The sequence below is a fragment of the Suricata suricatta genome, chromosome 16 (genome assembly GCF_006229205.1).
Source record: "Suricata suricatta isolate VVHF042 chromosome 16, meerkat_22Aug2017_6uvM2_HiC, whole genome shotgun sequence".
NCBI classification, from domain to species: Eukaryota; Metazoa; Chordata; class Mammalia; order Carnivora; family Herpestidae; genus Suricata; species Suricata suricatta.
Genome location: NC_043715.1, coordinates 12603649 through 12630704, shown reverse-complemented (window position 1 = coordinate 12630704; position 27056 = coordinate 12603649). Strand labels below are relative to the sequence as shown.

Sequence of the window (27056 nt, the reverse complement as noted above, 5' to 3'; positions counted from 1 at the left end):
TTCCCTCTCCACATTCCAAGCCATAGGTTAGACTATTGATCATAAAGTTCTTTAACCCTGGCTCTATTAATTTAACACTTGGTACAAACTCCTTATTCCTTTCCCTCACAGACATTCAAACTCTGGGCATTTAACGCTAGCTAGGTATTAGGCCACCGAATTCATGGAATTAGCCACCTGCCCGGCAGGTTAGAAACCCAGGATTCCATGAAGAGAGTTGCCTGCTTGGCCTAGTGGCCCCTCGGGTCCACAGAGCGGGTGCTGCGGCGGGCCTGACACCACTGCGACGATGACAGGTCTAGTCCTAGAGTAGCCTGCTTACTCTGAGGGGCGCAGTGCTGAGAAGGAAGCTGCTGCTAACTTTTAAGGGTGTCTGCTCTGGAAGACGCCCCTTCGGGGTACTTCAGAGCAGAAGGGGAGAATGCTGGAGGAATAAATTTCCTCTCCAGTTTCTTTTTGACTTCTTTCTTCCTTCCCGTCCTTTACCCCATTCCCAGAACCTTGGCTTTTTTCTTTCTTTGCCATATTTGATCTGCTCCGCCCCTATCTTTCAGCATTAGAAGGAAAGAACATTTAAAGGTAAAAGAATAATTAACCTGAGATCTGAAAACAGAACAACTATGTAGTATAGACATGAGGGCCTTGAGAGCTATTCTCTAAAACACTTTTTTGAGTGACTACTGTATGCTAGGCCCTGTGCTATATTGTCCTGGCCTCTGTCCCGGTGGAGTTTACATAACATCCAACTGCAGAGGCAGAGGCAGCAAGGTAACAAGGGCCACGATGAGACAGGTGCAGGGAGCATGTGGCCACGGCAAGTACCCCTGCCTGGTCTAGGGGTGTAGGGATCTAGAAAGACGTATAGAGCTGTGTCAGAGGCCTTTCACACCGCTCCTCTGACACACACCCATGGCAGAAGCATCTCCCAAGAATGTTGAGGAAAAGGCAGGAGGGTCTGAACCACGCTCTGCTCACTCAGGGAGGCAGTTGGGGGAACCCCACCTTGTGCATAGGAAATTAACCATTGGCTTTTCCTTTAGATTCTGGACATCTTGGGTCTGGGTTCCTCTGGCCCACCCATCCCGCCTCCAGCCTTATTCTCAATCATCTCCTTCCCCACGAAGCGGCTGCCTCTGGCCACAACAGAAATCCTGAAGCATTTTGTGTTTGTGAGCCCACCATCTGAAGAGCTCCCCCTGCTGGAGGAAAAGAGAGAAGGGGAAGCAGAACCAGAAGTTTCAAGCACCTTGAGCTCTGGGAAGGTAAAGAGCAAGCCAGCCATCTTGCCCTCCTGACCTTGGCAGAACTTCAGATGGGCAGACAGAGGAGGTCACCCTCCACATGGTCAAAATTGAGTACACTGTTGGGTATCATGCTCACTGATGTGTTTGCCCTCGATTCATCAGGGATCCTGCCTGGGGACCCCGCATGAGCCTCTCTCAAAATGGCTCATTCTCATCTTCCACCCTTTTTAGTCCCCATGGGATGGTCTAGGGAACTTGTCAAATTGCTCTGAAGTTCATGTGTGAGAAAAAAAAATAAGCAAAACCAACTCTTTTAAGAAAAGATATTAGGATGTATTGGGAAGGTAGTTCACACAGTGCATGAGAATACAAGAATCAACAGACACAAAATAAGACAAGATGCAACACTAGAAAAAGAATAGATTACCAAAGAATTTATCAAAGTGATTGGGATATTTTGGTAAACTGACTTTTTATCTCTTTATTGACACAATACAGTAAAATTAATTCCAGCTGGCTTAAAAATATAAGCAGTCCGGGGGCACCTCAGCTCAGTCGGTTGAGCATCCAACTCTTGATTTCAGCTCAGGTTATGATCTCACCGTTCGTGAGTTTGAACCTAGCATCGAGCTTTGTGATGACAGCATGGAGCCTGCTTGGGATTCTCTCTCTCACTTTCTCTCTCTCTGCCCCTCCCCTGCTCTCTCTCAATATAAATAAATGAACATTAAAAAAATTAAAAATATAAGCAATCTAAATGAAATCATACAAAAGTAAAAGAAAATAGATATGGAATTAATAGAATAAATTACAAAGGAAAAATAGAGTTGACCAATAATATACAGAAGGTATATATAGTAAGAACTACAGAGAGGCTTTTTATTACCAGAGGAGTGTGGTGGCCCCAAATTCGAATCTCTCTGCACAGTCTCCTATAAAACATACACCTCTGCAAGACTAATAAAATCACCTGGGGATGCCCAGGTGGCTCAGTCAGTTGAGCGTCCGACTTCCACCCTGGTCATGATCTTGGGGTTCATAAGTTTGAGCCCTACATCAGGTTCTGGGCTGTCAGCTCAGAGCCTGGAACCTGCTTAGATTCTCTGTCTCCCTCTCTGTCAGACTTTTCTCAGCTGTCTCTCTCTCTCTCTCTCTCAAAAAATAAATGACATTTTAATTAATTTAATCACTTATAAGGCTTAGTTAGGTGAAGAGACCACCTCAAACTGCTATTTACAAGTAAGAAATTGTCATCTGAAGGGCACCTGGATGGCTCAGTTAGTTAAGCATCCAACTTCAGGCTGTAATCTCACAGTTCGTGAGTTTGAGCCCCACATCGGGCTCACTGCTGTCTGTGAGGAGCTAGCTTTGGAGCCTCTGTCCCCCTCTCTCTGCCCTTCCCCTGCTTGCTCACTCGCTCTCGCTCTCTCTCCCTCTCAAAAATAAGTAAACATTTAGAAAAACAAACAAACTGTCATTCGAGATCAGCAACATGTGTGGGCAGGTCTTTCTAGAACAGAGTCCAAATAAAAAAGATTTAAAAATTGCCAACATCAGAGGTGACTATGACACCAACCTCTTTCCTTAAAATGAGCCACAAAAAGAAAAAGGTTAAACATTCTTTAACTTACCGTTGTAGGAGGAACTGCAGTTCATCCCCAATTGTCAGAAGACAGTTCTTCGTCCTGGAAGAATGGCAACTAAAACTATAGAAAGAAGAGTAGAATTAGAAAAACACAGGACACCTGGGTGGCTCAGTCAGTTAAGAGCCCAACTTCAGCTCAGGTCTTGATCTCATGGATCATGAGTTTGAACCCCGCATTGAGCTCTCTGCTGTCAATGCAGAGCCCGCTTCTGATCTTCTGTCCCCCCGCAGCTCCTCCGCAGCTCTCGCACACCTGCTCTCTCTCTGTCTCAAAAATAAACATTTTTTTAAAAAGAAAGAAAAACACTATTCTGTTATCCCCAGCAAAGTATTATATGAGGAGCACCAACTGTTACAGAACAAAAAGCAGTGCTTGTTGGGGAACAAGGTGAGCACTGTGAGCCCAGAGCCCTGTCCCACAGGTGACCAGCCAGCCGCAAAGGCAGAGGAAGCCCGCTTCAGCATGGCCGGCTCTGGCGGGCACCATGCCGGCCATGTGAACACGCTGCTTCTGTAATCATGGGTCAACATGGCACTTTTTTTTTGTCCCTCATTGTGTTGCAGTGTGATATATACCGCCTCCTCTATGAATCGAGTCAAGCTTTGAAGCCTTGTTAGCCTTTCTGTCTAACAAAAACTACAGGGAATAAAGGAATAAGTGAAATGACACTCTAAAACTAGTCAGAAAATTTCAGAGTATGGAATATTCTATCAGAACACAGATCTGGTCTGTCCACAAGTCAGTGTGATTAGGAGGGGCTGAGGGGTGTAGAGTGAAAGGTACTAAGGAAACACAACAAAACGCATATAGGAACCCATTCCCTGCAGCTTCAAGCTTTCTCTAGGCTTTGGCCTCCTCCTTGGGGAACGGGCTGTCAAGGAAAGCACTAGACTTCTCTCTGCACCACTCCTCTCTGCTGGGACAGTCGCCCTCCTCTGCTCTAGGCAGCTGCCAGCATCCTGGCCCTGCGATGCAGCCACCCCAGACAGCAGACGGGTTGTGGGCAGCTGTGTGTCTGTTCGTGTGTATTTAAGAATATTTAAGACCTCATGCTTGTTTTTAATTAAGGCCCAGGATGAGCAGATCACCTCCTCTAAGGGAAGCAGACAGAAACTGAAAGAAAAGGCAGATCAGACCCGAGACATTCAGAAGGACAAACGTCGCATGCCCGTCAACAGGAAGGTCCTTTCTGGGACAGTATCTGGAGCCATTACCTCCCTGTCAGACATGGATCAGAACAGCTACTCTGGGCAGTTCTCGCAGGAGAAATTCATCAGGTGGGCCTCTGAACCACCTGGAGGTGGGGGAGAAAGGGATAGAAAAGCCCAAATAGGAGTGGCTGTCATAACACCAGATAGAAGCAGAGCTGTCCTGTCTGGGGCCCCCTACATGGCTGGGTCCAACCCCGGCAGGCAGGGACTCCTCCCACGCCACTGTCCTGCCTGCTCCTGGCCCAGAGGAAGCCTCTTCTCTCTAAAAGCCCCGTGGTCATTGGCAGACTGAACCATTTCCGGTGGATCGTGCCAGCCAACGGTGAGGTGACCTTGCGAATACGCTTCTCTTCTACTGACGCCGGGAACTTTGACCAGACATTTAACTTTGAGATCCTTGGGACTCGCTGCCAGTACCAGCTGTACTGTCAAGGCCTGTGCAGTTACCCGCACATCTGCCAAGATCCAAAGTAAGTATATTGTACTTTGAAAGAGAGAGTTGACAGAAACATTTTCATTTTCCCGCCTGGCGCTTTGAGCAAGGTGGCTCTCCCTACCAATGTGGGCCCGGGCTGTTGCCAGGTGTACTGGGCGTCAGTGTCTTAGACACTGACAAAGCCACAGGAATGTCATATACCATGAAACAGAGCATGTTGACAGGTGTGAGGCCGGTGAAATGTCCTTCTCTGGCAAGTTAGTTGGCTTATTTAACTACTGAGCTCATATAAACAGATTCTATATGTACCATCAGACTTCTTCTCCTGTAATATCACTATATGTATGAAAGTCCGCAGGCAGACTTTTATTATGAGCTACCAAACACCGCCATGCCCCTTATGCATGACAGAAAGTCACCTGGCTGAGCAAGCTAGTGGTACAACCCCTCTGGGGGAAGAGGTCTTTTAGAGCTTGTCTACCAGGAAGACCTTTTTTGCCGTTCTCACCAGGGGACCACACTGGACAAGGAACTGCAAAGCTAGCTAATGTCCAGAACTCGTTTTCCATGGGGATTATTTTTCTAGCCGGGCACCCTAGAACAGGAAATCTAACTCAGCTCTATCATCAGCCCCTCATTATGAAAGACACCACTAGGACTTTTTTCTCAAGTTCAAACCATACTGTCACCCCAGGGGTGGTGTGAGGGAGGGAGCAGGAATAAAGGCTCAACTGAGGTCCTCAAATTAAGAATCATTGTGTCTCCAGAAACGTGGACTTTTTGCTGAACAGGGAATTTGGGGTTCATGTAAACATCAAGGGGAGGCATTGAACTTCCACTCAGACAGCCTCTCTTCCTCTCTTCCTTCCCTGTGTTCAGAGTGGTATTTCCTCAGCGGAAAAAGGACATGAAGAAAAATGAGATCATCTTTAAGAAGTATATTATGAGCATGGAGAAGTATTACTTCGGGCCACTGCTTTGTGGAAAACCAAGAGACAAGTAAGGGTTTCATTATTTCAAAACAGATTTTAGACTCCAAGTTGGACTCATGAATAATCATACAGACAGGATTGCTATGTGGACGTGGTTTTTATGATGCTGCCTCAGTCAGCCCTGAGCCACAAATCAGGAAAACTGCATTCTTGTGCCCTGAGTTCCTGCTAAGCACCCAGATGAATGTGGGCACCATCTTCCTAGATGGAAAAGCCTGGAGGAGGACCAGGTTTTGTTGGAGAAAGGGTAGGATCAAGAGTTCACTTTTTGGGGCGCCTGGGTGGCTCAGTCGGTTAAACCTCTGACTTCGGCTCAGGTCATGATCTCATGTTCATGGGTTCGAGCCCCACGTCGGGCTCTGTGCTGACAGCTCAGAGCCTGGAGCCTGCTTCACATTCTGTGTCTTTCTCACTGCCCCTCCCCATCTCATGCTCTGTCTCTCTCTGTATCAAAAACAAATACAATATTTAAAAAAAAATTTTTTTAAAGAGTTCACTTTTATTGTGTTGTTTGAGATGGTTAGGAAGTAGAGCTAGTAGCCGCACTAAACAAGGAAAAAACTCTGTGGTTTTGGTTCTCAGAGGACATCCATGGGGTTCAACCACATGGAGGTCATAGGGGCCTTTTAGTGATTTCTGAAGATGTAACCCAGGCAAAGTGAGTTGAAGAGTCAGTGGCCAGTAAAAGAATGGAGCTGGGGTGTGAAAATAGTTCTTTGGTTTTTTTTTTTTTTTCTAATTTACTTTTGATACAGAGAGAGACAGAGCATGAGAGGGGGAGGGGCAGAGAGAGAAGGAGGCACAGAATCAGAAACAGGCTCCAGGCTCTGAGCTGTCGGCACAGAGACTGACGCGGGGCTCAAACACATGAATGTGAGATCTGACCTGAGCCGAAGTCGGAGGCTTAACCGACTGAGCCACCCAGGCGCCCCGAAAATAGTTCTTTGGAAAGCTTGGCCATGAAGGAAGATAGAGGCAGGCAAGGATGGGAGGGAGACCTGGAATCCAGGGAACACTGCTCACACACTGTTGTTCTTCTGATGTTGGGATTCCAAGAGGACGCAGAGAGGAAGAGGTCAGAGCTTTAGGAGGAAGTAAGGGCCATCTGTGGTCCAGCTCCTGAGACTACACAATGGGATACAGAAATGCTGTTCTCGTCAGGAAGAGGGGTCGCCACCTCCTGCTGGGAGGCAGGAAGGCAGATGGCTTCAGGTGCAGATTTGATTGGAATAGTGAGAAGGTTCCCGTGCAGCCATCTATTTTCTCCATGACACAGTTTCAAGGTCATCCCTAACAGGGAAGTGGAGGGAAGATAAAAATGTTGAGAAAATGGAGAGCGAATGAAACAGGTTTGGTGGAAAGTTGGGGAGGGAGAATATTAAAGAAACAGATTAAGGTTGTCAGGCAAAATCAGGTGCCCAGGTGAGGATGATGGGCATGCATTTATCCTGATACCAGTTTTTTCAGTCACATACAAACTTCTCATTGTGTAAGCGAGGAGATTAACACCCAAACTGGGACAGTTATAATCATGCCTGCTTTCAGTCTAGCCTTTGTTGTGATAAGTAGCCTGAACCAGAAGGCCAGGATGAAGAGGGTTGGCTGAGGATGGAGTGGGTCCTCAAGGCCCAGTCAAAGGGCTTCAGAGAGAGATGGAGGGAGTCAGGCTAAGGGACATGATGTACAGAGCAGCCCAAGGTCAAAGGTCGGGGAAATTACAGCCATTCAGAGAGACGTGTTCTGGCAGCAGTGGAACCAACCAGAATTTGGGGCCAGACATTACTGGTCCAGAAGAAGAGAATTACAGTGGCCCAGAAACAATGATTATTATTTATTTATTTTCTTAAACCTTGCTGAACCTCAATGTTCTCATCTGAAAAATGGGAAAATAATAGCACCCACCCACAGATTTGTGAAATTGATCTGGATAATGCACATGAGACTTAGCATAGTGCTGGATGGTGGCAGTGACCAGTTAGATATGAAGGTTTCCCCCCACCTTTGATAGTGACACAGAGAACATGCTGTCTCTCTGACCCTGACTTGGCCTCTGCCATTTGCTCTCCTTCCTTCCTTCATCACTGTCTATCCAGAAAGCTTTTAAGACTGTTTCTGGACAGCATTGGGGACTGTGCTGACTGTTTTCCTGCCCTGTGCTCTGATCTCTGCTGATGTGTGTCTTCACTGGCGTTCCTTGTACCTTCTGTGGTTCCTTTTCTGTTCAGCAGCATTAACTGAGTAGCTTCTAATGCCAACAGTTCTCAACTCAGTGGCTCTTTCCCAAAGTCATGAAGGAACAGAAACAGCCTTGTAACAGTGAACCACACCAAATGAATCCATGTCAGAATGGTAACATCTCGTACAGGTCTAGGAGATAGAGGTAAAGGAGATCATCTCCAAGACTGATGTGAAATAATAAGTTACTCAAAGGATCATGTCTCCTGGGAAGATAAGCCCTGGGAAGAATAGAGCTGCACGGTTCTCAGAAGTCTTTGCCATAATAGCTGCCACTGCATTTAATATTCACAGAAATCCTAACAAGCATTGTCTTCCCATCTTAGCGATGAGGAGACCACGCTTGCCGGGAGAGGGCCAGGTCAGAGCCACAGGCCTTCACAACTGCACAGTCTGTGTTCTTAGCCGCCGGGCTACTGTCTCGGTGAACCATATTACCTAATGTACACCCCACACTCTCCTTTTCTGCCTGAACTCCCAGTCAGTGCTCACATCCACATCCCTAATTCTTTTTTGTTAATGTTTATTTATTTTTTTTGAGAGAGAGACAGACTGCGAGTAGGGGAGGGACAGAGAGAGAGGGAGACAGAATCGCAAGCAGGCTCTGTGCTTTCAGTGCAGAGCCCAACGCAGAGCTCGAACTCATGAACTGTGAGATCATGACCTAAGCCAAAATCAAGAGTCGGACAGTTAACTGACTGAGCCACCCAGGTGCCCCTCCATATCCCTAATTATTCTTCATTTCCAGGTACAAGTCATCCTTGTTCCCAGGCAACACGGAAACATTGACAATTCTGAACAATTCACCAATGGTCGCAGAGGTGTTCTTCTGTTTTCAGAATGATGTCAAAGCAAACACCTACTTCCTGGAGCCCATCAGCATGATTCTGAAACCCAATGAGAAGCAGGTACAGTCACCTGAAAACGAGTCCACCAGGGTAAGTCTTTCTTGGTAAATTTGAGACCTTGGCATGCTCAGCATAAACGTATTTTGTTTTGACTCTTTCTTTAGTTGCTGAACATATGGGCCTACCCTACTGCAGTTGGGGTCTTTGAAGACTGCATTGTGTGCTGCATCAAGCAGAACCCAGAGCCAGCAGTCTTCAAATTAAGCTGCCAAGGGGTCCGCCCAGAACTAGAGCTGGAACCCAGGCAATTGCATTTTGACCGACTCTTGCTGCACAGGTCAGATCTTTGGATGATACCAGGACTGCAATGGAATTCAAAGACCATTTAGTCCTAGGGCAACCAACTCATCCTGATTTTCTCAGGATTTTCCTAGTTTTAGCACTGAAAGTCCTGCATCCTGGGAAACTTCTAGTCCTGTGCAAACTAAGATGGTTAATAACCCTAGTCAGTTCACAAGTTAATTTCAGTGGGGTTCAGAAACCACCCCCCACCCCTGATATCAGTTGCCAAAGTGTGTGCATATTTGTAATTTCCTCAGAAGAACTCACATTTTCCCAGATTCTCTAAACAGCCCATTACCCTAAAAGGTTAGGAATCTTTCGTCTAGAAATTAGAACACAAACAGAGAACACTAGACCAAAACTGGAACTTAACATATTCATTCATTGGCTTCATATTATTCTAAATAGAGAATGTTATTTCTGGGACTACTAGAAGAGAATATTGTTATGATATGTATCCTGCATTCCTTGATCGTTACCACCAGAACCCATTCCCTGATAAACACTGGTTAGTGAGCTAAGCAATGATTAAAATAACTAGACGTGCTTTTTCTGACCTGCCATGATAAATCACAATCATTTGAAACTGACAAGATTTCTTTTTGTCCCTGCAGAAAAGAATCCAAGGTAGTTCTCCTCCGCAACGTCACACCCCTGCCTGTGGCCTGGCGGATCAACAGCCTGGAGCACCTGGGCGATGACTTCACTGTATCCACCATGCAGGGGATCATCCCCCCCAAGGCTGAGTACAGCCTGCAGATGCACTTCCAGCCCTCCAAACCTGTCAACATCAAGAGGGCGATCCGGTTGGAGGTGAGGCTTCATCCATCTTCAGACTGGCTTATCAAATGTGTACATATTGGGTTCCCTAACACACACACACACACACACACACACACACACAGAGCTAGGTCTCCCTATTACATGCTTCCAATTGATCCCCATTTGACAACAATCAACCCACGGTGTTTGGTTATGCACCCAATTGTAAACTCCATAAAGGCAGTCTTCTCATGGCTGATTTCCTAGTGCCAAGAACAGAGCACTCATTCAGCGCACAGTGAGTGACTGACTGAATGGTGTTACTATCCCTATGTAAGCACGAGATTTCTGATTTTATACTCCCAGATCTCTATCTCTATAAACATCACCTTTCGCCTAGGTGCTCCCAACAGACACCTAGAAACCATCTTTGATTCCCTCCTTTCCATGAGGGCCTGTGTCAGGCCCCATCCTCCAACAAGTCTTGTCAGTTCTGTCTCCCAGGATACCTCCCACCTGCCTGCTCCTCTCGCCTCACTGCCGCTGCCACCCTCGCCCACAACAATCGACACCTCTCGCCTGGACTTTGGCAGAGGCCTAGTCCCCATCCGGGGCAGTCAGGTCAGGCCCCTGTCCTCCTGGCAGCACTCTGCTGGCTCCAGCTGCAGTGAGGATGGAGCCTGGGGTCCCCTGCTTCTCAGGCCCCGCCTACCTCTGTATCCGAACACGCTCTCACACATCAGCTCCGTCCTGTGGACTCCTGGCTTTTTCCTGCCTCAGGTTCTTGGCCCTGCAGCACCCTGCCAAGATGTCAGCCCCAGGCTCCCTGGGGTCTACTAGACAGCACTGCTCCCACTGGGTTTCCTTAGTCACCGCATGAGGCAGTCCCCTGTGATGTGCTGTCACTTGCCCTATCTTCTATCCTTCAGAGCACACCCCCCTTTCAGATATCCTGTTTCTTTCTCTACTTTCTTTTTATTTTTTTAATTTATTTTTGATACAGAGAGAGACAGAGCATGAGAGGGAGAGGGGCAGAGAGAAGGAGACACAAAACCAGAAGCAGGATCCAGGCTCTGAGCTAGCTGTCAGCACAGAGCCTGACACGGGGCTCAAACCCACAAATGTGAGATCTGACCTGAGCCGAAGTCGGAGGCTTAACTGACTGAGCCACCCAGGCGCCCCCTTTCTCTACTTTCTTATGTGAATTCCATCAGGGCAAGACCTTGCCTGACTTGCTCATCTGTATTCATTTCCAAGGGCTGACATAACAAATGCCCACAAACTAAGTGGCTTAAACAACACACATCTGTTCTCACACAGCTCTGGAAACCGGAAGTGTGAAATCAAGGAGACTGCGGGGTCAGAGTCCCTCTGAAGGCTCTGGGGAAGAATCCTTTCTTGCTTCATCCAGCTTCTGGTGACTCCAGGAGTTCCTGGCCTTGTGGCTGCATCTTTTTAACTCTGCCTCCATCTTTGCATGGCCTTTTCTGTCTGCATCTTCTCTTCTTCTGTCTCTTATAAGGACATTTGTCATTAGGTATAGGACCCACCCAGATAATCCAGGAAGATCTCACCTCAAGATCTTTAACTCAATTACATCTGCAAAGACTTTTTCAAAATAAAGTCACATTCCTGGGTTCCAGGGGTTAAAACATGGCCACCATTCATTCCACTACTCCATCAGGCCCCCAGTATCTAGCACAGGCCTAAATGTAGAAGTTACTTGGTAGAATCTGTAAGATGAATGAACAAATGAATGAATGAATGAGTACCACTGACTTTTGATGCTTGAATCAATTCGGCAACAGTCAAGGGATTATCCAAGCTTCTCTTTGAATACTTGCAAGAATAGAAAACTTAATAATACTCAAGGCAGCCTGATCTTCCTTGGAACAGGCCAAACTATTAATTCTTCCTTAGGTTGAGTTCAGATTTAAACTAACTTATGTAATTAATTCCTGTTTCTACTTTTGGGTCCACTCAATGGAGCTAATCTCTATTTTCACCTACCTATGAAAGTCCTTAATATAGCTGAACACAGATACTGATAGATTCATTTAATCAACAATTGTGTATGACTATCAGAGGGTGAAAGCCAGCATTTCTTTAAATTTAATTGTTTATTGAGAGAGAAAGAGCACAGGCAAAGGAGGAGCAGAGGAAGGAGAGACAGACTCCCAAACTATTAGCATTACTGCTACACCATCAGATTTACAGCCCAGTGTGGGGCTCGAACTCATGAACCATGAGAAACAATGACCAACACCAGTCTTGGGGCTCTGTGCTGAGCATGGAGCATGCTTAAGATTCTCTCTCTCCCCCTGTCCCTCTGCCCTTCTCTCCCGCGCTCTTGCGCTCTGTATGGCTCTCTCGCTTCTCTCTCTCTTGCTTTCTCTCTCTCTCAAATAAATAATATGCCAAAGAGCACTTTTCTGCCGTGTATACTCACAGCCTCCACTTCAATAATGTAGTAACAATCATGCAAATAATTTAAAACCCATAAGTGGACAAAATGAAAAATATAATTCCTTTTCTCCTTTCTTATATTGATTGTCTACACTGGCACTTCCCAAAGGATGTTATGAGAATATTAATCATACCAAATGCTCAGTGAAGTCAAAAGCTAAATGCATCTTAAAAATATTCTACACCATATCTCCTTCCCCATCATTGTCACTGCATGGTACGTAGTTCAAACTCCAAGCATCCCGTGGATCTTGCTTCTACTTAAAAATGTCTCTTATCCCAACAGGTTTTAGATGCAGACAATCTTGTTGGTATTGTTCAGATTGAAAACATCTTGGTCTTCGCAGAATCTTATGACGTTGCCTTGGACATCACCTTCCCCAAAGGTCTGTTGACCCCTTCAAGGAAAGGGTGTTTAGAAGTCACATCTTTTAGTGCAGTATATTTTTTTTAATTTAAATTTTAGTTAACCAATATACAGTGCAATATTGGTTTCAGGAGTAGAATTCAGTGATTTGCCACTTACATTCAGTGCCCAGTGCTCATCACAAGTGCTCTCCTTAGTACCCAGCACCCATCTAGCCCATCCCCCAACTCACTTCCCTCTGTCAACTCTCAGTTTTTTCTCTCTCATTAAGATTCTCTAGTGGATTGTTTCCCTCTCTTCTCTTCCCCCCACTTCCCATATATTCATCTGTTTTATTTCTAAAATTCCACATGAGTGAAATCATATGGTATTTGTCTTTCTCTGATAATGTAGTATAGTTCTTTTTTTTTCTGCCTAAGTGTTTTTTTAAATATAATTTACTGTCAAGTTGGCTAACACACAGTATATACAGTGTGCTCTTGGATTTGGGGGTAGATTCTCATGATTCATCACTTAGTATATTTCTTATGTACAGGCAGATAGTGGATGTTGGGGAGGGCATGAAATTTCAGTAAATAGTAATGCAAATCCCTGAGTAATGTTAGCAACATTACTATGAATCTTAATTTCTCTAATGGGAGATGACAAGGGGTGGCCATTATTAGAAAGTTTGCAGAGCTCTGTTTCAACAGTCATCTTAGAGTAAGTAAGTGTCTTCCACCCTGTATTAACTTTCTATCACTGCCGTTAACAAATTACCAGAAACACTGTGGCTTAAAACAGTACAAATTTATCATCTTACAGTTCTGAAGGTCTGAAGTCCAAAACTGATCTAACTGGGCTAACACCGAGGTGTCGGCAGAGCTGCATTCACATGGAGGTTCTGAGGGAGAATCCATTTCCTTGCTGCTTGCATCCCTTGGGGCGTGGTCCTTTTCCTCCATCTACAGAGTCAGCAATGCTGGGCCAGGTCCTTTTCACACCACCATCTCTCTAGCTCTCCCTCTTCTGTCTCCTTCTCCCTCTAAGGACCCTGGTGATTTTATTGAGCTCACCCAGAGATTCACCAGAGAAAAATTGAGAGGCTGACCTTTCTATTTTTTATTTATTTTTTAAATGTTTATTTATTTTTGAGGGAGAGAGACAGAGCACATGTGGAGGAGGGACAGAGAGAGAGAAGGAGACACAGAATCAGAAGCAGGCTCCAGGCTCTGAGCTGTCAGCATAGAGCCTGGTGAAGGGCTCAGACTCATGAACTGCAAGATTGTGACCTGAGCCAAAGTTGGACACTTAACTGACTGAGTGACCCAGGCACGCCATGACCTTTCTATTTTTTAAAGTCAGATGATTAGCAACCTTAATTCCATTTGTAATTCTCCTTGGACATGTAAACAAGCATATTCAGAGTCTCTAGGGATTCGGACATGGACACCTCCCAGGGGCACAGGCCATTATTATGCCCAGTCCACCGCCCTGTCACCCAGGTCAGACCCCTCCCTGTTAGCACGCAGGTCTCCATCTTCCTCCCTTTCCTGACTGGTCTCCTTCTTAGCAAGATGCATAGAACACAAGAGCCACATGTTTGCCTTATGTCATTCGTCTTATGTACAAACGTATTTATTGCAGCATTATTTGTAATAATGAAAGATTGGAAATAACCTAAATACCTATTAAGAATGGAATATTATTATTGTAGAAATAATTTTGTAAATTATGGAACAGCCTATCATGGTACCTTATATAACCATTAAGGTCACATTTATGAGGAGTTTTCATTTATGTGGGGACATGTTTATGACACAATGCTAAGTAAAATAATACTGTAATATTCTAACTATGTATATTATACACTTGATGCAAAAAAAAATTTAAGAGCAGAAGTTTTAGCTAATGGAAAGCATGAAAGGAAGGACAGTGGTCCCAAGATGGAAGCCAGTGAGGCACCCAACTTGAACTGGGCTCAAGAGCAGTGTCTATTGTTAGTTGAATGAGATTCAATCACTCGAGGTAGTTTTAGCCATAGTGTTTTCAGAAAACAAATCCTCTGAACTTGTCACCATGGATTCTCCATGGTTAACTTCAGTAGGGAGTTCCCTGCATCTCAGCCCGTGCCACCCACTCACCCTCCCCACCCTCTGCAGGAGCTGAAGGAGGCCTTGATTTCGGGATTGTGAAGGTCATGGAAGAGGTGAGGCAGCCCCTGCAGCTGAAGAACCGTGGGAAGTATGAGATCATGTTCAGGTAACCTGACCACCATCAGGCACACAATGGTCCCCATCCACTCACGGGGCGAAAAGTGTAGTCTGAAAGATACAAAAAAAAAAAACCCCTTGATTGCAGAAATCACAAGAACTATCTCTGCTTTGAGCCTCACCCGGGCTCCAAATGAATGGAATACCAAATCCTGAAAGCAGAGACTTTCACACTGCCCTCCACTCTGTGGCTTTTCAGGGACCCTCTGAATGTACCCAGAACCACAGGGGCCCAGGGGTGGGAGGGAAACTCAGAGAGGTTTGGGAGGAAGATGCACAAGGTGAGGGTGAGGGGAGGTCCTGGGGGTGCAGGGAGAGCCTGGAGAGGGGACCCAGCCTCGAGCTGGTTCCCATCTGTCTCGTCAGAAGTTGGCATTCCACCTCAGACTGCATGTGAAAAAGGGGATTTTCCAAGTTTCTTTTTTAATTTTAAGAACGACTGTGTTCTAGAATCCAAATGGTGTCCTGGTAGAATAGATCTCCAGCTTGTGCTCTTCTCTTGAGGAAGGAAAAATAATATAAAATCAGAGAGAGAGATAAGCCATAAGAGGATTCTTACATACAGAGATCAAACTGAGGGTTGTTGGAGAGTGTTGGGGGGGGGGGGCGGACAGGGCATGAAGGGGGACACGGTTGGTATGAGCCTTGGGCATTACCTGTAGGTGATAAATCACTAAATTCTATTCCTGAAATCATTATTACACTAACTTGGATTTAAATTTTTAACAAATAAGTAAATAAAAATTTTTAAAAATGAAACAGAAGGGGCACCTGGGTGGCTCAATCTTTTAAGGCCATGATCTCACGGGTTCGCGGGGTTGAGCCCCCTATCAGGCTCTGTGCTGACAGTTCACTAAACCTGAAATTTCTCAAAGAGGAAAGGGTGGTACTGGGTTGGGGAAGGGAGATGGCCACTCAGGCAGGGTCACACGAACCTTCGGGGCAGTGGTAGCACCGTGGCCAGTCTACAGTCTATTCTCTGGACAATTATCCTGCCCCTAGAAAAACTGCAGCTGATAAAGGGACTTTCCCCTCACGGACTCAGAAGAAATTCAGTGTATTTGTGTGACAGTTTTGTTTCAGCTGACGGCTGACCTGAGAGAGGTCCTGCCTCAGGGCTCCCATTACTAGACCCATGAATGGAAATATAAATATAGATAAAAGCTGAAAGAAAGCCATTGTCCCCTTGGAATTAGTGCTGAATGGAGTCTTGCCCATGGTGAGTTTTGTTGTAGGTTATCACTGGGGCATTAGCTCTGCTCTTTGAGGTTACGTGGAACAGTCACCTTCAGGTTGGAACAGGTGATCAGAATTCCCTGGAAGGCTGTGTGGGGACGGGAGGAAGCTCAGGTACCAGGTGAGCAGCAGTGGAGCCGCCAGGCCTCCTGGAACATGGGAGTGACATTAAGGTCCCCACACCGAATCCACGTGTCCTGCCTCAGCCCAAGTTCCTCGCTTCTCCTCCAGCCCCTCTGCCATTCCCATGCGCCAGCTGCTCTCCGTGGCTTCTCACCTCCCCCCCATTGGGCTGTGGCCTCCCTTTCCAAGTACCCCTGTTAAATGGCTTCTGCCCCTGCTTTCTCTCCTTTCTTAGATGCCTTGGCTTCTGCATCACGGTTCCCTCTGTATGTGCTGCATACAGTCACAGAGAAGGAAGAGCAACAGAGATTAATTAATTTAGTTGATCCTTATCTAGCATCAGGTGTCTCTGTTGGAAAAGATATCCTACAAAGTCACCTCTTGACCTCAGGCTAGAGATGGCTGTCTTTGCCTTATGTACCAATCCCTGGCCTAGTCCATCCTGGCTATGGAGGGGTGGTCACAGTACAGAGCACAGAGGGCATTTCTAGACACCAGGCATAAGCAGGGCCAGGGACATTTCCGGCACTCAACAGTCTAGTCTCCTCTCTAGTATCATGAATTCCCCATGATGACTTAAACTGACCTTTTATTCTTATCTTTCAGCTTTTCCGTGGACTCCTTAGGGATTTTGCCAACCAGTCTAAATTCCATGATCTCAGTCATACCCAAGAAGGGCTCACTGACCGCAACAGAAAAGCCCACAAATGTTCAAGTGGTATTTCGTGCAAAAAATGAACTGAAGATTGATTACCAGCCAGTTCTGCGCTGTCAGGTACAACAGCTCAAAGGGAGGATTCACTCAGGGGCAAGATTGTGGAACTCATTTTGAAAAGAATGGTACATGATCTGACACATGCTCCAGGGTTGGTCCCTAGCTAGCAGAAGTAGGCAGGAGTAGGTCAGGTGGGAGTGTGCAAAGTCATCAGGAATCTAGAGCGCCAGACAGGAAATGTAGCCCCTGATCTTCGAGGAGCACCAAAGGAGCTGAGTTTAGTCATCAAATGCAAAAGAAGATCCAGGAAGTAAAGGAGTAAGTAAAGTTGGTCCATGTTGATTCATGGCTGGTATGTAGTGTGATATTAGTGTTTGATAATATTATTGATGCAATAATAAAGAGAGAATGAAGAAAAGAATGAGATTGGCTTCGTGTCAATGATGAAAGTAGAGAACAGAGTAGATAGTCATGAAGTTCTGGAGCATAGTGGTTAACATCTTCCCACTCCTTCCTCCCTTCTAGATTATTGAGCCCAATATCACAGAAGGGGGTGAAATCATTGCCAGCATCCCAGTTAAGTTTTCTGTGAATGCAGTGTACTCCAAATATAACATCAGCCCTTCCTCCATCATCAACTTTGGGGCTTTGATCTGTGGCACTCGGAGAAGCAGCACCTTCACCATAGAAAATCAAGGTGTTACCGACTTCAAGTATGCCCTTTATAGGGCCATGGGAGAGAGCCCTTTTCATCAAAAGAAAATGTAAGACAAGTATTCACTTAACTCATGCCATTCCCTGGTTAATTAGTGCATTATATTTTACAAAGAGCTTTCATATATTTCATCTAAATTCACCCAATCCCTGGGGTGCCTGAGTGGCTCAGTTGGTCAAGTGTCTGACTTCTGCTCAGGTCATGATCTCATGGTTCATGGGTTTGAGCCCCCCATTGGGGTCTGTGCTGACAGCTCGGAGCCTGAGCCTGCTTCAGATTCTATGTCTCCCTCTCTCCCTGCCACTCTCCTGCTCACATTCTGTCTCCCTCAAAAATAAATAAAACATTAAATTCACCAATCCCCTTTTGTGGGGGTGAGGTCACTAAGATTTAGAAGTGGTTCATCCAGAATTATACAAGAAATCACTGGTAGATCTCAGTTCTCAGCCCACATCTCAGACCCCAGATGTCATATGCTTTCTCACTGCTTTTGGACGAAGATAAATTTAATTGAACAGATAGATGTAAAGTCTTCTGCTTGGGGTTGTGTTTGTTGTCCTGGTGCTTCTTGGGTGCTACAAAACTCACAGTAAATCAGTGTCCTCTTTATTTTGGGATGTCAGGGGACTGTTATAACTGCAAGCTAAATCAAAATAAATCAGGGCGCCTGGGTGGCTCAGTCGGTTAAGCGGCCAACTTGGGCTGAGGTCATGATCTCATGGTTCATGAGTTTGAGCCCCACATCCGGCTCTGTGCTGACTGCTCGGAGCCTGGAGCTTGCTTCAGATTCTATCTCCTTCTCTGCCCTTCCCCTGCTCACTTACTGTCTCTCAAAAATAAAAAGATTTTTAAAAAGTTAAAAAGAAAAATAAAATAGCTGTGCTTCATGGGGGGTGGCAAAAGGTACCCCAGAAATGTAGACTAGAGATGCATGCTGCCACATTCTGTCTACCAGGACTTTTTTTCACCTTCTCCACAGGAAGACCCGGTATTAACAAAAGTAAAATTAATAGCTATTCCAACGGCAAAACTCTGTATTCTTCAAAAGGCAGCTCTTAATCAATTCACTAAAACAATTCACCCTTTTGAGTGCTTTTGTCTTTTATTTGATGATCATCTTTTTGGACAAATTAAGGATAGTTTTACCAAGTCTCAAGGCACTTTGTCCTGACTAATTAATTGACTCCCTAATTAATTAACTATTAATTTAAAATGGACTTTACAAGAAATAATTTTATTTTTTTAGGCATCCATTGTTTGTTATTATTTTGCATTTTTTTAGATATTTTCTTCCATTTTGGCTAAGTTTAAATGTATTAATACATGTATTAAGCTATTTAAAATCTCTTCCAAATTTAATTTCAGCTTACTTTTTTACCATTTATTTTATAATAATTTAATAGCTTTGACAGATATTATGATGTATTGTATTTTGCTTTAAAATGGTTTTTATTTAAATTCAAGTTAGTTTTAACATTTAGTGTTTTTAATTTTAATCTGTTTTTCATTTAGGTGTGCATAAATTTAATGCAAAACATTTAAAGGAGGTTGAACTTTTGTTGTTCTGGTCTTTTTGCAAGTGAATGCTCAAATTATATAAAGCTCTCAAAAGTTTAAGATTGCACCTCAAATACATTTGACATTGTAGGTTAACTGGTATCTAGACAAAGTAATTAATAGGTAAACTAGCTTCAAATGAAGTGAACAGCAGCCAAAAACCTATATTTGATCTATTGCTTAAACTCAGGTTTTAAAAAAATTTTTTTATGTTTTTTCTTTATTTTTGAGAGACAGAGACAGTGCGAGTGGGGGAGGGTCAGAGAGAGAGGGAGACACAGAATCTGAAGCAGGCTCCAGGCTCTGAGCTAGCTGTCAGCACACAGCCTGACGCGGGGCTCAAACCCATGAACTGCGAGATCATGACCTGAGCTGAAGCCAGACACTCAACCGACTGAGCGACCCAAACTCAGTTTGAAAGCACCATGTCTATAAATATCAAGGAAAGGGACATAATTTGATATTTCTTTTTTTTTAAGTAAGATCAAGTAAAGATTTTTCCACAAATGATTTTTCATAAATAATTTTCACACACTGCTTTCCAGTGAATCAAGTAAACCTCTAAAAATTATTATTTTCTTGCAGTAATGTTCATATTCTTGTGAATCATAGTTAATGCGTACAATTACTATATAGTTTTCTTACACTTGTGCAGTGAGATTGGCTGATGATAAATAGACTGACTCCCCCAGATGCCCTTTGGCTACCTCCTCCCACTCTTGGGACAAGGGACCTTACGATTAGCAGACAAGTGGTGCTGAATATCACCACCCCAACCTGAGGGTGGACTCCTGCTTCTTTAACCAGGACCAGCCATGTTAGACATGCAAGATCCCGGGAAAGCTTCTACAAGACTGGCCCTTCCAAAGCAACCAAGTTCTCTGATGCTCTTCAGAAAGACGTAAACGTCACAAACCAGGTGAGCACCCTTTCCCTTCTCACAGAAACGCTGTAAGGCTGCCTCCCAACTAGTTCCCTCCTGACTAGTTCTTGCAACAAATACCTCCCTATGCTAGTGGGATTTGAATGAACCTACGGTGGCAGGAATTCTAGTTATATTGTAATATTCCTTCTGGGGCGCCTGAGTGGCTCAGCCGGTTAAGTGTCTGACTTTGGTTCAGGTCACGATCTCGCAGTTTGTTCGAGCCCTGTGTTGGGCTCGGTGCTGACAGCTCAGAACCTGGAGCCTGCTTCAGATTATGTCTCCCTCTCTCTCTGCCCCACCCTCCTTGCACTCTGTGTCCCTCTCTCTCTCAAAAATAATAAACATTTAAAAAAAGTTTTTTTAAATGAAATATTACTTTCCTTTTAAGGCAAGGTATTGACTTTTAATGTGGATATCCTCTTGTTTTAAAACCTTCATTGGCTCCTCATTGCCTTAAAATTAAGTTTCATCTTCTCATATATATTTTAATCAAGAGTCATTTGTTTATAAAAAGCAGAAACCCATTTGGACAGACTTAAATAAAAACAGATTTTAAGACTTCTCTAATAAGATGAAATAAATATACTTTTCTTTATTCTGCCCAACTAAGTACAACTGAAAACCCTTAACATTGTGTACAAAACAAACATAGAAGACCAAAGGTGAGGACAAAAAAAATCAGACTACCTAGGGTCCTTGGGACCTCACAAACATCACAATGGCAAGTTCCCTGAGTTTTCTTTTTACTTCATATATCTAAAACTGGGTGCAAAATGAGCCAGCAACGCAGGAACATCAACAGACGCAAACCAAAAAAAGCTCCAACAAAAACCTCCTCCCACTAGCCAGAAGACCAGGAAAAGAGCAGCCTGACAAGACAGAGACTTTCATAAGAACTTTTCTATTACAGAAGCACCTAGGTGGCTCGGTTGGTTAAGCATCAAACTCTTGATCTCAGCTCAGGTCTTGATCTCAGAGTCATGAGTTCAAACCCCACGTTGGGCCCCAGGCTGGCCATGAAGCCTAATAAAAAAACAAACAAACAAACAAACAAACCTATTACAGTCAAACAACAGAAAAATCTGTGGCCATATCTGACCCCTGCTAGCAAAGGCCATTGGGAAGTCTAGACTTACATGTTATCCAGGCTGTCACAAGATGTCCCAAACCCCTGTCAGAGTTGTGTTCAAGAATCCCTAGTAGGGGGCTAGGGCTTTCATTACCCCCAGCACCTCTACCTTTTATTTGTAAAGACACCACTTCGGGAGCCTTGACTTCCACCCCAACCCAGTGGTAATGAGACATCACTCCCTTCCCCACAATGGACCTCCCTTCCCCAAGACATCAGCAGAACGGTAGCACTCCTCCCTCTCCCCACCATGGAGGCATCTGTCTAAGACTAGTGGGAAGTAGGAATTAACACTCCTGTCTGGCACTTATGAGAAGTCTGATGGGGATCTGGACCCCCCCACCCCTACCTGGAAGTAATGAGACAGTGCCCGCTTCCAAAGTGGCGTCAGAGAAGGCTCGCTCAAACAGAAGACTTAAATAAGATCCAGAGTCTCATAATAGCCAGAATTCCCAGGTTTCACCTGAAAATCACTCATCATCTCAAAAACTAGGAAGATCTCAAACTAATAGATGTCAACACTGAAATGATTATTAGAATTATCTGACAAAGATATTAAAGCAGCCAACATAAAAATCCTTCAAAGAGCAATCATAAACATGTTTGGAACAAGTGAAAACATATTACGTCTTAGCAAAGGAAGAGAAGACATAAAAAACCAAATGGAAACTTTGGTACTGAAAAAATTAACCAAAAGTTAAAACTCAGTTGGTGGGGTCAACAATAGAATGGAGGGAACAGAGGAAAGAGCCAGTGAACTTAAAACAATAGAAATTCCTGTATCTCTTTCCTATTGCTCTCATAACAAATTGCTTCAAACTTAGTGGTTTAAGACAGTACAAATTTTATCTCATACTTCTGTAAGTCCGAAGGTTGACATAGATCTCACTGGGCTGATGTCAAGGTGTTTACAAAGTTGTATTCTTTTCTGGAGACTTTGGGAGAGAATCTACTTCTTTACCTTTTCCACCTTCTAGAGGACACCTGCCTGTCACAGTTCATAATTTCCTTCCTCCATCTTCAAAGTCAGCCATAGTGGATCAAGTCTTTCTCACATCACATGACTCCAGCCTCCTCCATAGTCATATCCCTCTCTAACTCTCTTAGGCCTGCTTCTTCCATATCTCAGGGCCCTTGTGATTACATTGGTCCCAAGATAAAACAGGATAATCTCCCAATCTCAAGGTTCTTAATTTAATCATATCAACAGAGTTTTCCCCCGTGTAAGGTAACATATATACAGGTTCCAGGGATTAGGATGTGGACATCTTTGTTAGGCCATTTTTCTGCCCAGTCTAAACAAAAGAGATAATAGACTCTGTTTTGAGTCTATTGAAAGCCTACTTGGGTCTGATGATTAAGAAAATGAACAGACCCTGAGGGACCTGTGGAACTATAACAAAAAATCTAATATCTTTTTTGTCAGAGTTCTAGAAGGAGATAAGAAATAGAGTTGGGCTGAAAAGGTACTCAAAGATATGACGACTGAAATTTCCCAAATTTAGCGGAAGATATAAGCCTATATATTCAAGTATCTGGGCAAATCCCAAATAGGACAAACCTAAATAAATCCATACCAACACACATCATAGTCAAACTTCTAAAAGCTAAAGACAAAAAATCTGGAAAGCAGGGGCACCTGGCTGGCTCAGTTGGTGGAGCATGCAACTCTTGATCTTGAGGTTGTAAGTTTGAGCTTCATGTTGGGCATAGAGATTATTTAAAAATAAATTTTCTTTAATTTTTTTTTAATCTTGAAAGCAGTGAAAGAAGAATGACACCTTACACATGGGGGCAAGCTATTTGAATAACATCAGATTTTCTTATCAAAATCATAGGGGCCAAAAGAAAGTGGCACAACATTTTGCAAGTGCAGGAAGCAAATAATTGTGAAGCCAGAATCTTATATCCAGCAAACATATGCCTCATAAATGAATGGAAAAGTAAAACATTCTCAAGTGAAAGAAAATTAAAATAATTTGTTTTCAGCAGGTCTCTCCTAAAAGGATGATCGAGAGAATTTTTTTAAACAGAAAATAATAAATGAAGGAATTATGGAACATCAAGAAGAAAGTAAAAATGTGGCCGGCAATTATATGTGTAACTTCAATAGATTTCCCTTCTCCTCTTGAGTTTTCTAAGTAATGTTTATCTATTAAAACAGAAGTTATAATACTATCTAATATGGTTCTAAATGGATATAGAGGAAATATTTTAGACACTTATAAAAGGAGGAGGGTGAATAAGCAATTGACCAGCAACATGGTAAATTCTATAATTGAGGTGTGTGGAGGGTAAAGCTCCAGAAAGATAAAGGAATAAAGTCCTACTGTTCCTGGTAGGTGTTAAAAGTCACTGAAGACGTCATAGAGGAGAAAGACTTACTCAAGTAGGATTTTGTAGCTGCAAGTAACAGAAAATCCAACATTAGCGGTCTAAATAGGTAGAATATGCTTAAGTAAGGTAAACAGTTGCTTGTGTTGTTAGAGGCTCTTTGATGTTTGAAATTCTTGACTTAACCATGGTTCCAAGAGGACTGCTGCAGCTCCAGCCACCTCTTGTGCATTGAAGGCAAATATAAGAGAAAGTAGGTCCTCCACACTAGGTGGACGCCAGTAATTACTGGTTGCATTTGGATTGAATTTTCCACGTGCTGGTTTTAATGTCTTCTCAAGTACTTTCCTCTTCAGCAGAAGACTTTTATTTAATTAACATATATAATATTTTTCTACATATGTTTCTATAACTCTCATCCCTTCTAATAGGTATATGTTTAGGGTTGGTTTTTGGTTTTTTGTTTTTGTTTGTTTGTTTTGTCTTCTTTACCTACTGTATCTTCTTTTGCCTTGGTGGGAGGTTTCTCTCCAAGACCTTATATTTCAGTTCCAATGATCTTGTCCTCTCTCCCACCTTGGCAACTCACTCTCAAGGTCACACCCTGGATCTCACACCAAAAGAAACTGAGATGCTTCTGAACTCTTGATTTCTAAGATTCCTTTCTATGACCACCACTTCCCTTCTTGCAGCTTGCTGATCTCAAGTCCACCCATTTCAGCTGTTCTCTGCCTTCAGTCTGACCTTGCTCCTTTGTGACAACACTCAACCATATTGTTATTATTCAAACCTTCTCCTTCTCACCAATTTGTATTCCCAACAACATTGTACAATACTAATTTTGATAATGGCCATTCTATCAGGCAGGAGGTGATACCTCATTGTGATTTTCATTTGCATTTACCTGATGATGGATGATCAACTCTGTTGATATGATTATATTAAGAACCTTGAAATGGTGAGATTATCCTGGATTATCCCTAGCCCAATGTGATCACAAGGGACTGAGAGTGGTGGGGGGAGGGAGGAAGGGAAGGGGGAGATGTTGGTCAAAGGGTACAAACTTCCAGTTATAAGATGAAGAGTTCTGGGAATCTAGCATGTGCATGGTGACTCTAGTTAATCATACTATATTATATACTTGGAAGTTGCTAAGAAAGTAGATCTTAAATGTTCTCATCACACACAAAAAAATGGCAATTATGTGAGCTGATGGATGTGTTAGCTAACCTTATTGTAGTCATCATTTTGCAGTATACACCAGTATCAAATCAGCTCATTGTGCACCTTAAACTTACATGATGTTATATGTCAATTACCTCTCTATGAGGCTGGGTAGGGTGAAGAAGAGGAAGGAAACTCCTAAGAACCAGAGGAGGGCATAATAATATCCCAGTTTTTGAACACTAATTCCATGCCAGATTCTATGTTAAGTGCTTCACACACATTTTTCTCATTGAAGCCTCCAGTGAGTCAAGTAGGGGCGTTAGCCCCAGTTCATAGATAAATTGAGACTCAGAGAAGTCACTTGTCCAAGGTCAAACAGTTAGATTATAGCAAGGGTGAGATTCAAACTCATAATTATCTGACTCAAAAGTGTACAACCTTAACAGTGCTCTGTCCGCACCCCTCTGCAGGCAGATTCCCATCTGGGTAAGAGTTGTGCAATGTGGAATACATCTGTCCCCTTAGGCTCCCACCCAGTCATGATTGGTCAGAAGGAAGGTGCGTAGAAAGAAGCCCTGAGTGAACCCATCCCTGAAGATTCCCCGGCCCCTCCCTACCTCCAGGAGAAAGCTGGGGTTCAGAGACAGCCTGTGGGGAGAGGCCGCACCAATCCCTCTTGACACCATCTCACAGCTCAGGTGGAGGGGCTCAGCCTCGGTCACCCCACCCCTCTCACCCCCTCAACCTTTCCTGCAGGCTCGCTTCACCCATGGCATGTTCACCGTGTACCCTGGGTTTGGCTTCATCCCTTCTGGAGGAATGCAGGTTATCACTGTTGACTGCGTGGCTGACCCTGTGGGAAGGTGTGAGGAATTCATAGCTATCGATATATCTGACCGAGACCCAAAAGATCATCCTGCTGGCATTCCTTACAGCCTGTTGGCAGAAGCCTGTCTACCAGGTACTGGGCACTCAGATTGGATAGCACCCCCTTAAAAGACCTTCCCCCCCACCAACCATGCAAATGTGTAGCAGATATAGCTTAACTGCTTCCTCTGGGTCCTTAGAACTTCCTCTGGTGTCTTCAGGTATATTCTTCCTTAAATATTTATAAGGCATGCACAGAAGATGTGCAGCTTTAAACTCCTAGTCTTCCTGAGTTTGGTCCAGTATTCTCAAATTAATAGTATTATATGGGAATCATGGTGTAATGGGATATGGCACAGGACCCAGGAATACTGAATCCCAGTCATGGCCTGGCCAGTCCCTGTGGGCAACATATACACAAGGAACAATGTTCAGTGACTGTGCACACTGTCACTTTAACTCCGCAAGATTCAGGTGAAGCACAGAGAGAACTCCTCTTGCTTTGCTCTAGACTCCCTGCAGTCTCGGACCAATACAGGCCCAATGCCCCCTTTCTTCCTAAGTCCACCACAGGTCCTGGAACTAACCTTCTTACCACTGGGAGGAAAATATGGTTGGGGTCTAATAGCCAGGAACAACAGTACAAAAAAGGAAGAGAAGATAGAATTTGTGCCATCACTCCCACCTTCTTGTGTGAATTCCCCTACCTCTCCTCTTATGATTATCCTCCATCAGAATCAAACCTTCAGATTAGCAATTACAGAAAGCAGGAATCAGGCTATCAGGCCTCATCTTTCATTCTTCCTTCCACTCCCCAGCCTTTGTGACTGACAACAGTGCCTTGATATTTGAGGAGCACAAGATTTGTGGCAGCACTAACCTGCTCAGTGTTCTACAGACCATAGAGAGTGGGGGGCTGTTTGTGGAGGATGAGAACAAGTTCATTTTCTGCAATGTCCTGGTGGGTCATCAGGCCAAGGCTCGGTTCAAGATCAGCAATGTGGGAAAGATCGCCTGTGATGTGAACATTGTACTTAAGCCCACCTCCAACAAGGTAAGCAGGCCCCAAATGGCCCTGGCCCTCTGGAGCTGGCATGAAGCCATGGAAAGATCTCTTGGAAACCTGTCGTAACCCGCGGGCCGGGGAGGCTCCTCCTGGGCATTCGGTGATACCTGTTTAGTCCGGCAGGGCGGAGAATCATCGTGGGTCCTTCTCCTGAGGGAGGGAGAGAAAAAGGGGGCAGGAGAGGGAGACGCAGAGAGTAAAGACAGAACTCACGGTTTTCCAATCAGGCAAAAGAGAGAGCTTTATTCAGAAAACTGTCTTTTATATAGGTTTCAAGGTGGGAAAACAAAGCAGCTGACCAAGGTCAGTTACCAGGTAAACAGAGTCAAATGAATATCAAAAGAAACGCCCAGATTTGCCTCAGCAATGCTGGGAAGGGGGGAGTTAGCACTGAATAATCCAAAATACGGTTTTGATCTTT

The 27056-nt window shown here is 44.2% G+C and overlaps 1 protein-coding gene across 1 annotated transcript in view; it reads left to right on the top strand.

The window, feature by feature from the left end:
• Positions 1 to 27056, top strand: part of HYDIN (HYDIN axonemal central pair apparatus protein) — a 417349-nt gene that overhangs the window by 335273 nt on the left and 55020 nt on the right. The window contains exons 48-61 of the mRNA XM_029925166.1: positions 1041 to 1262; positions 3959 to 4167; positions 4389 to 4571; positions 5417 to 5536; positions 8513 to 8672; positions 8777 to 8949; positions 9569 to 9767; positions 12469 to 12568; positions 14691 to 14790; positions 16767 to 16935; positions 17401 to 17639; positions 19955 to 20066; positions 25459 to 25663; positions 26388 to 26623. Coding sequence (XP_029781026.1) covers positions 1041 to 1262; positions 3959 to 4167; positions 4389 to 4571; positions 5417 to 5536; positions 8513 to 8672; positions 8777 to 8949; positions 9569 to 9767; positions 12469 to 12568; positions 14691 to 14790; positions 16767 to 16935; positions 17401 to 17639; positions 19955 to 20066; positions 25459 to 25663; positions 26388 to 26623 — 2427 coding nt within the window. The remainder of the gene's footprint in view (positions 1 to 1040; positions 1263 to 3958; positions 4168 to 4388; positions 4572 to 5416; positions 5537 to 8512; positions 8673 to 8776; positions 8950 to 9568; positions 9768 to 12468; positions 12569 to 14690; positions 14791 to 16766; positions 16936 to 17400; positions 17640 to 19954; positions 20067 to 25458; positions 25664 to 26387; positions 26624 to 27056) is intronic.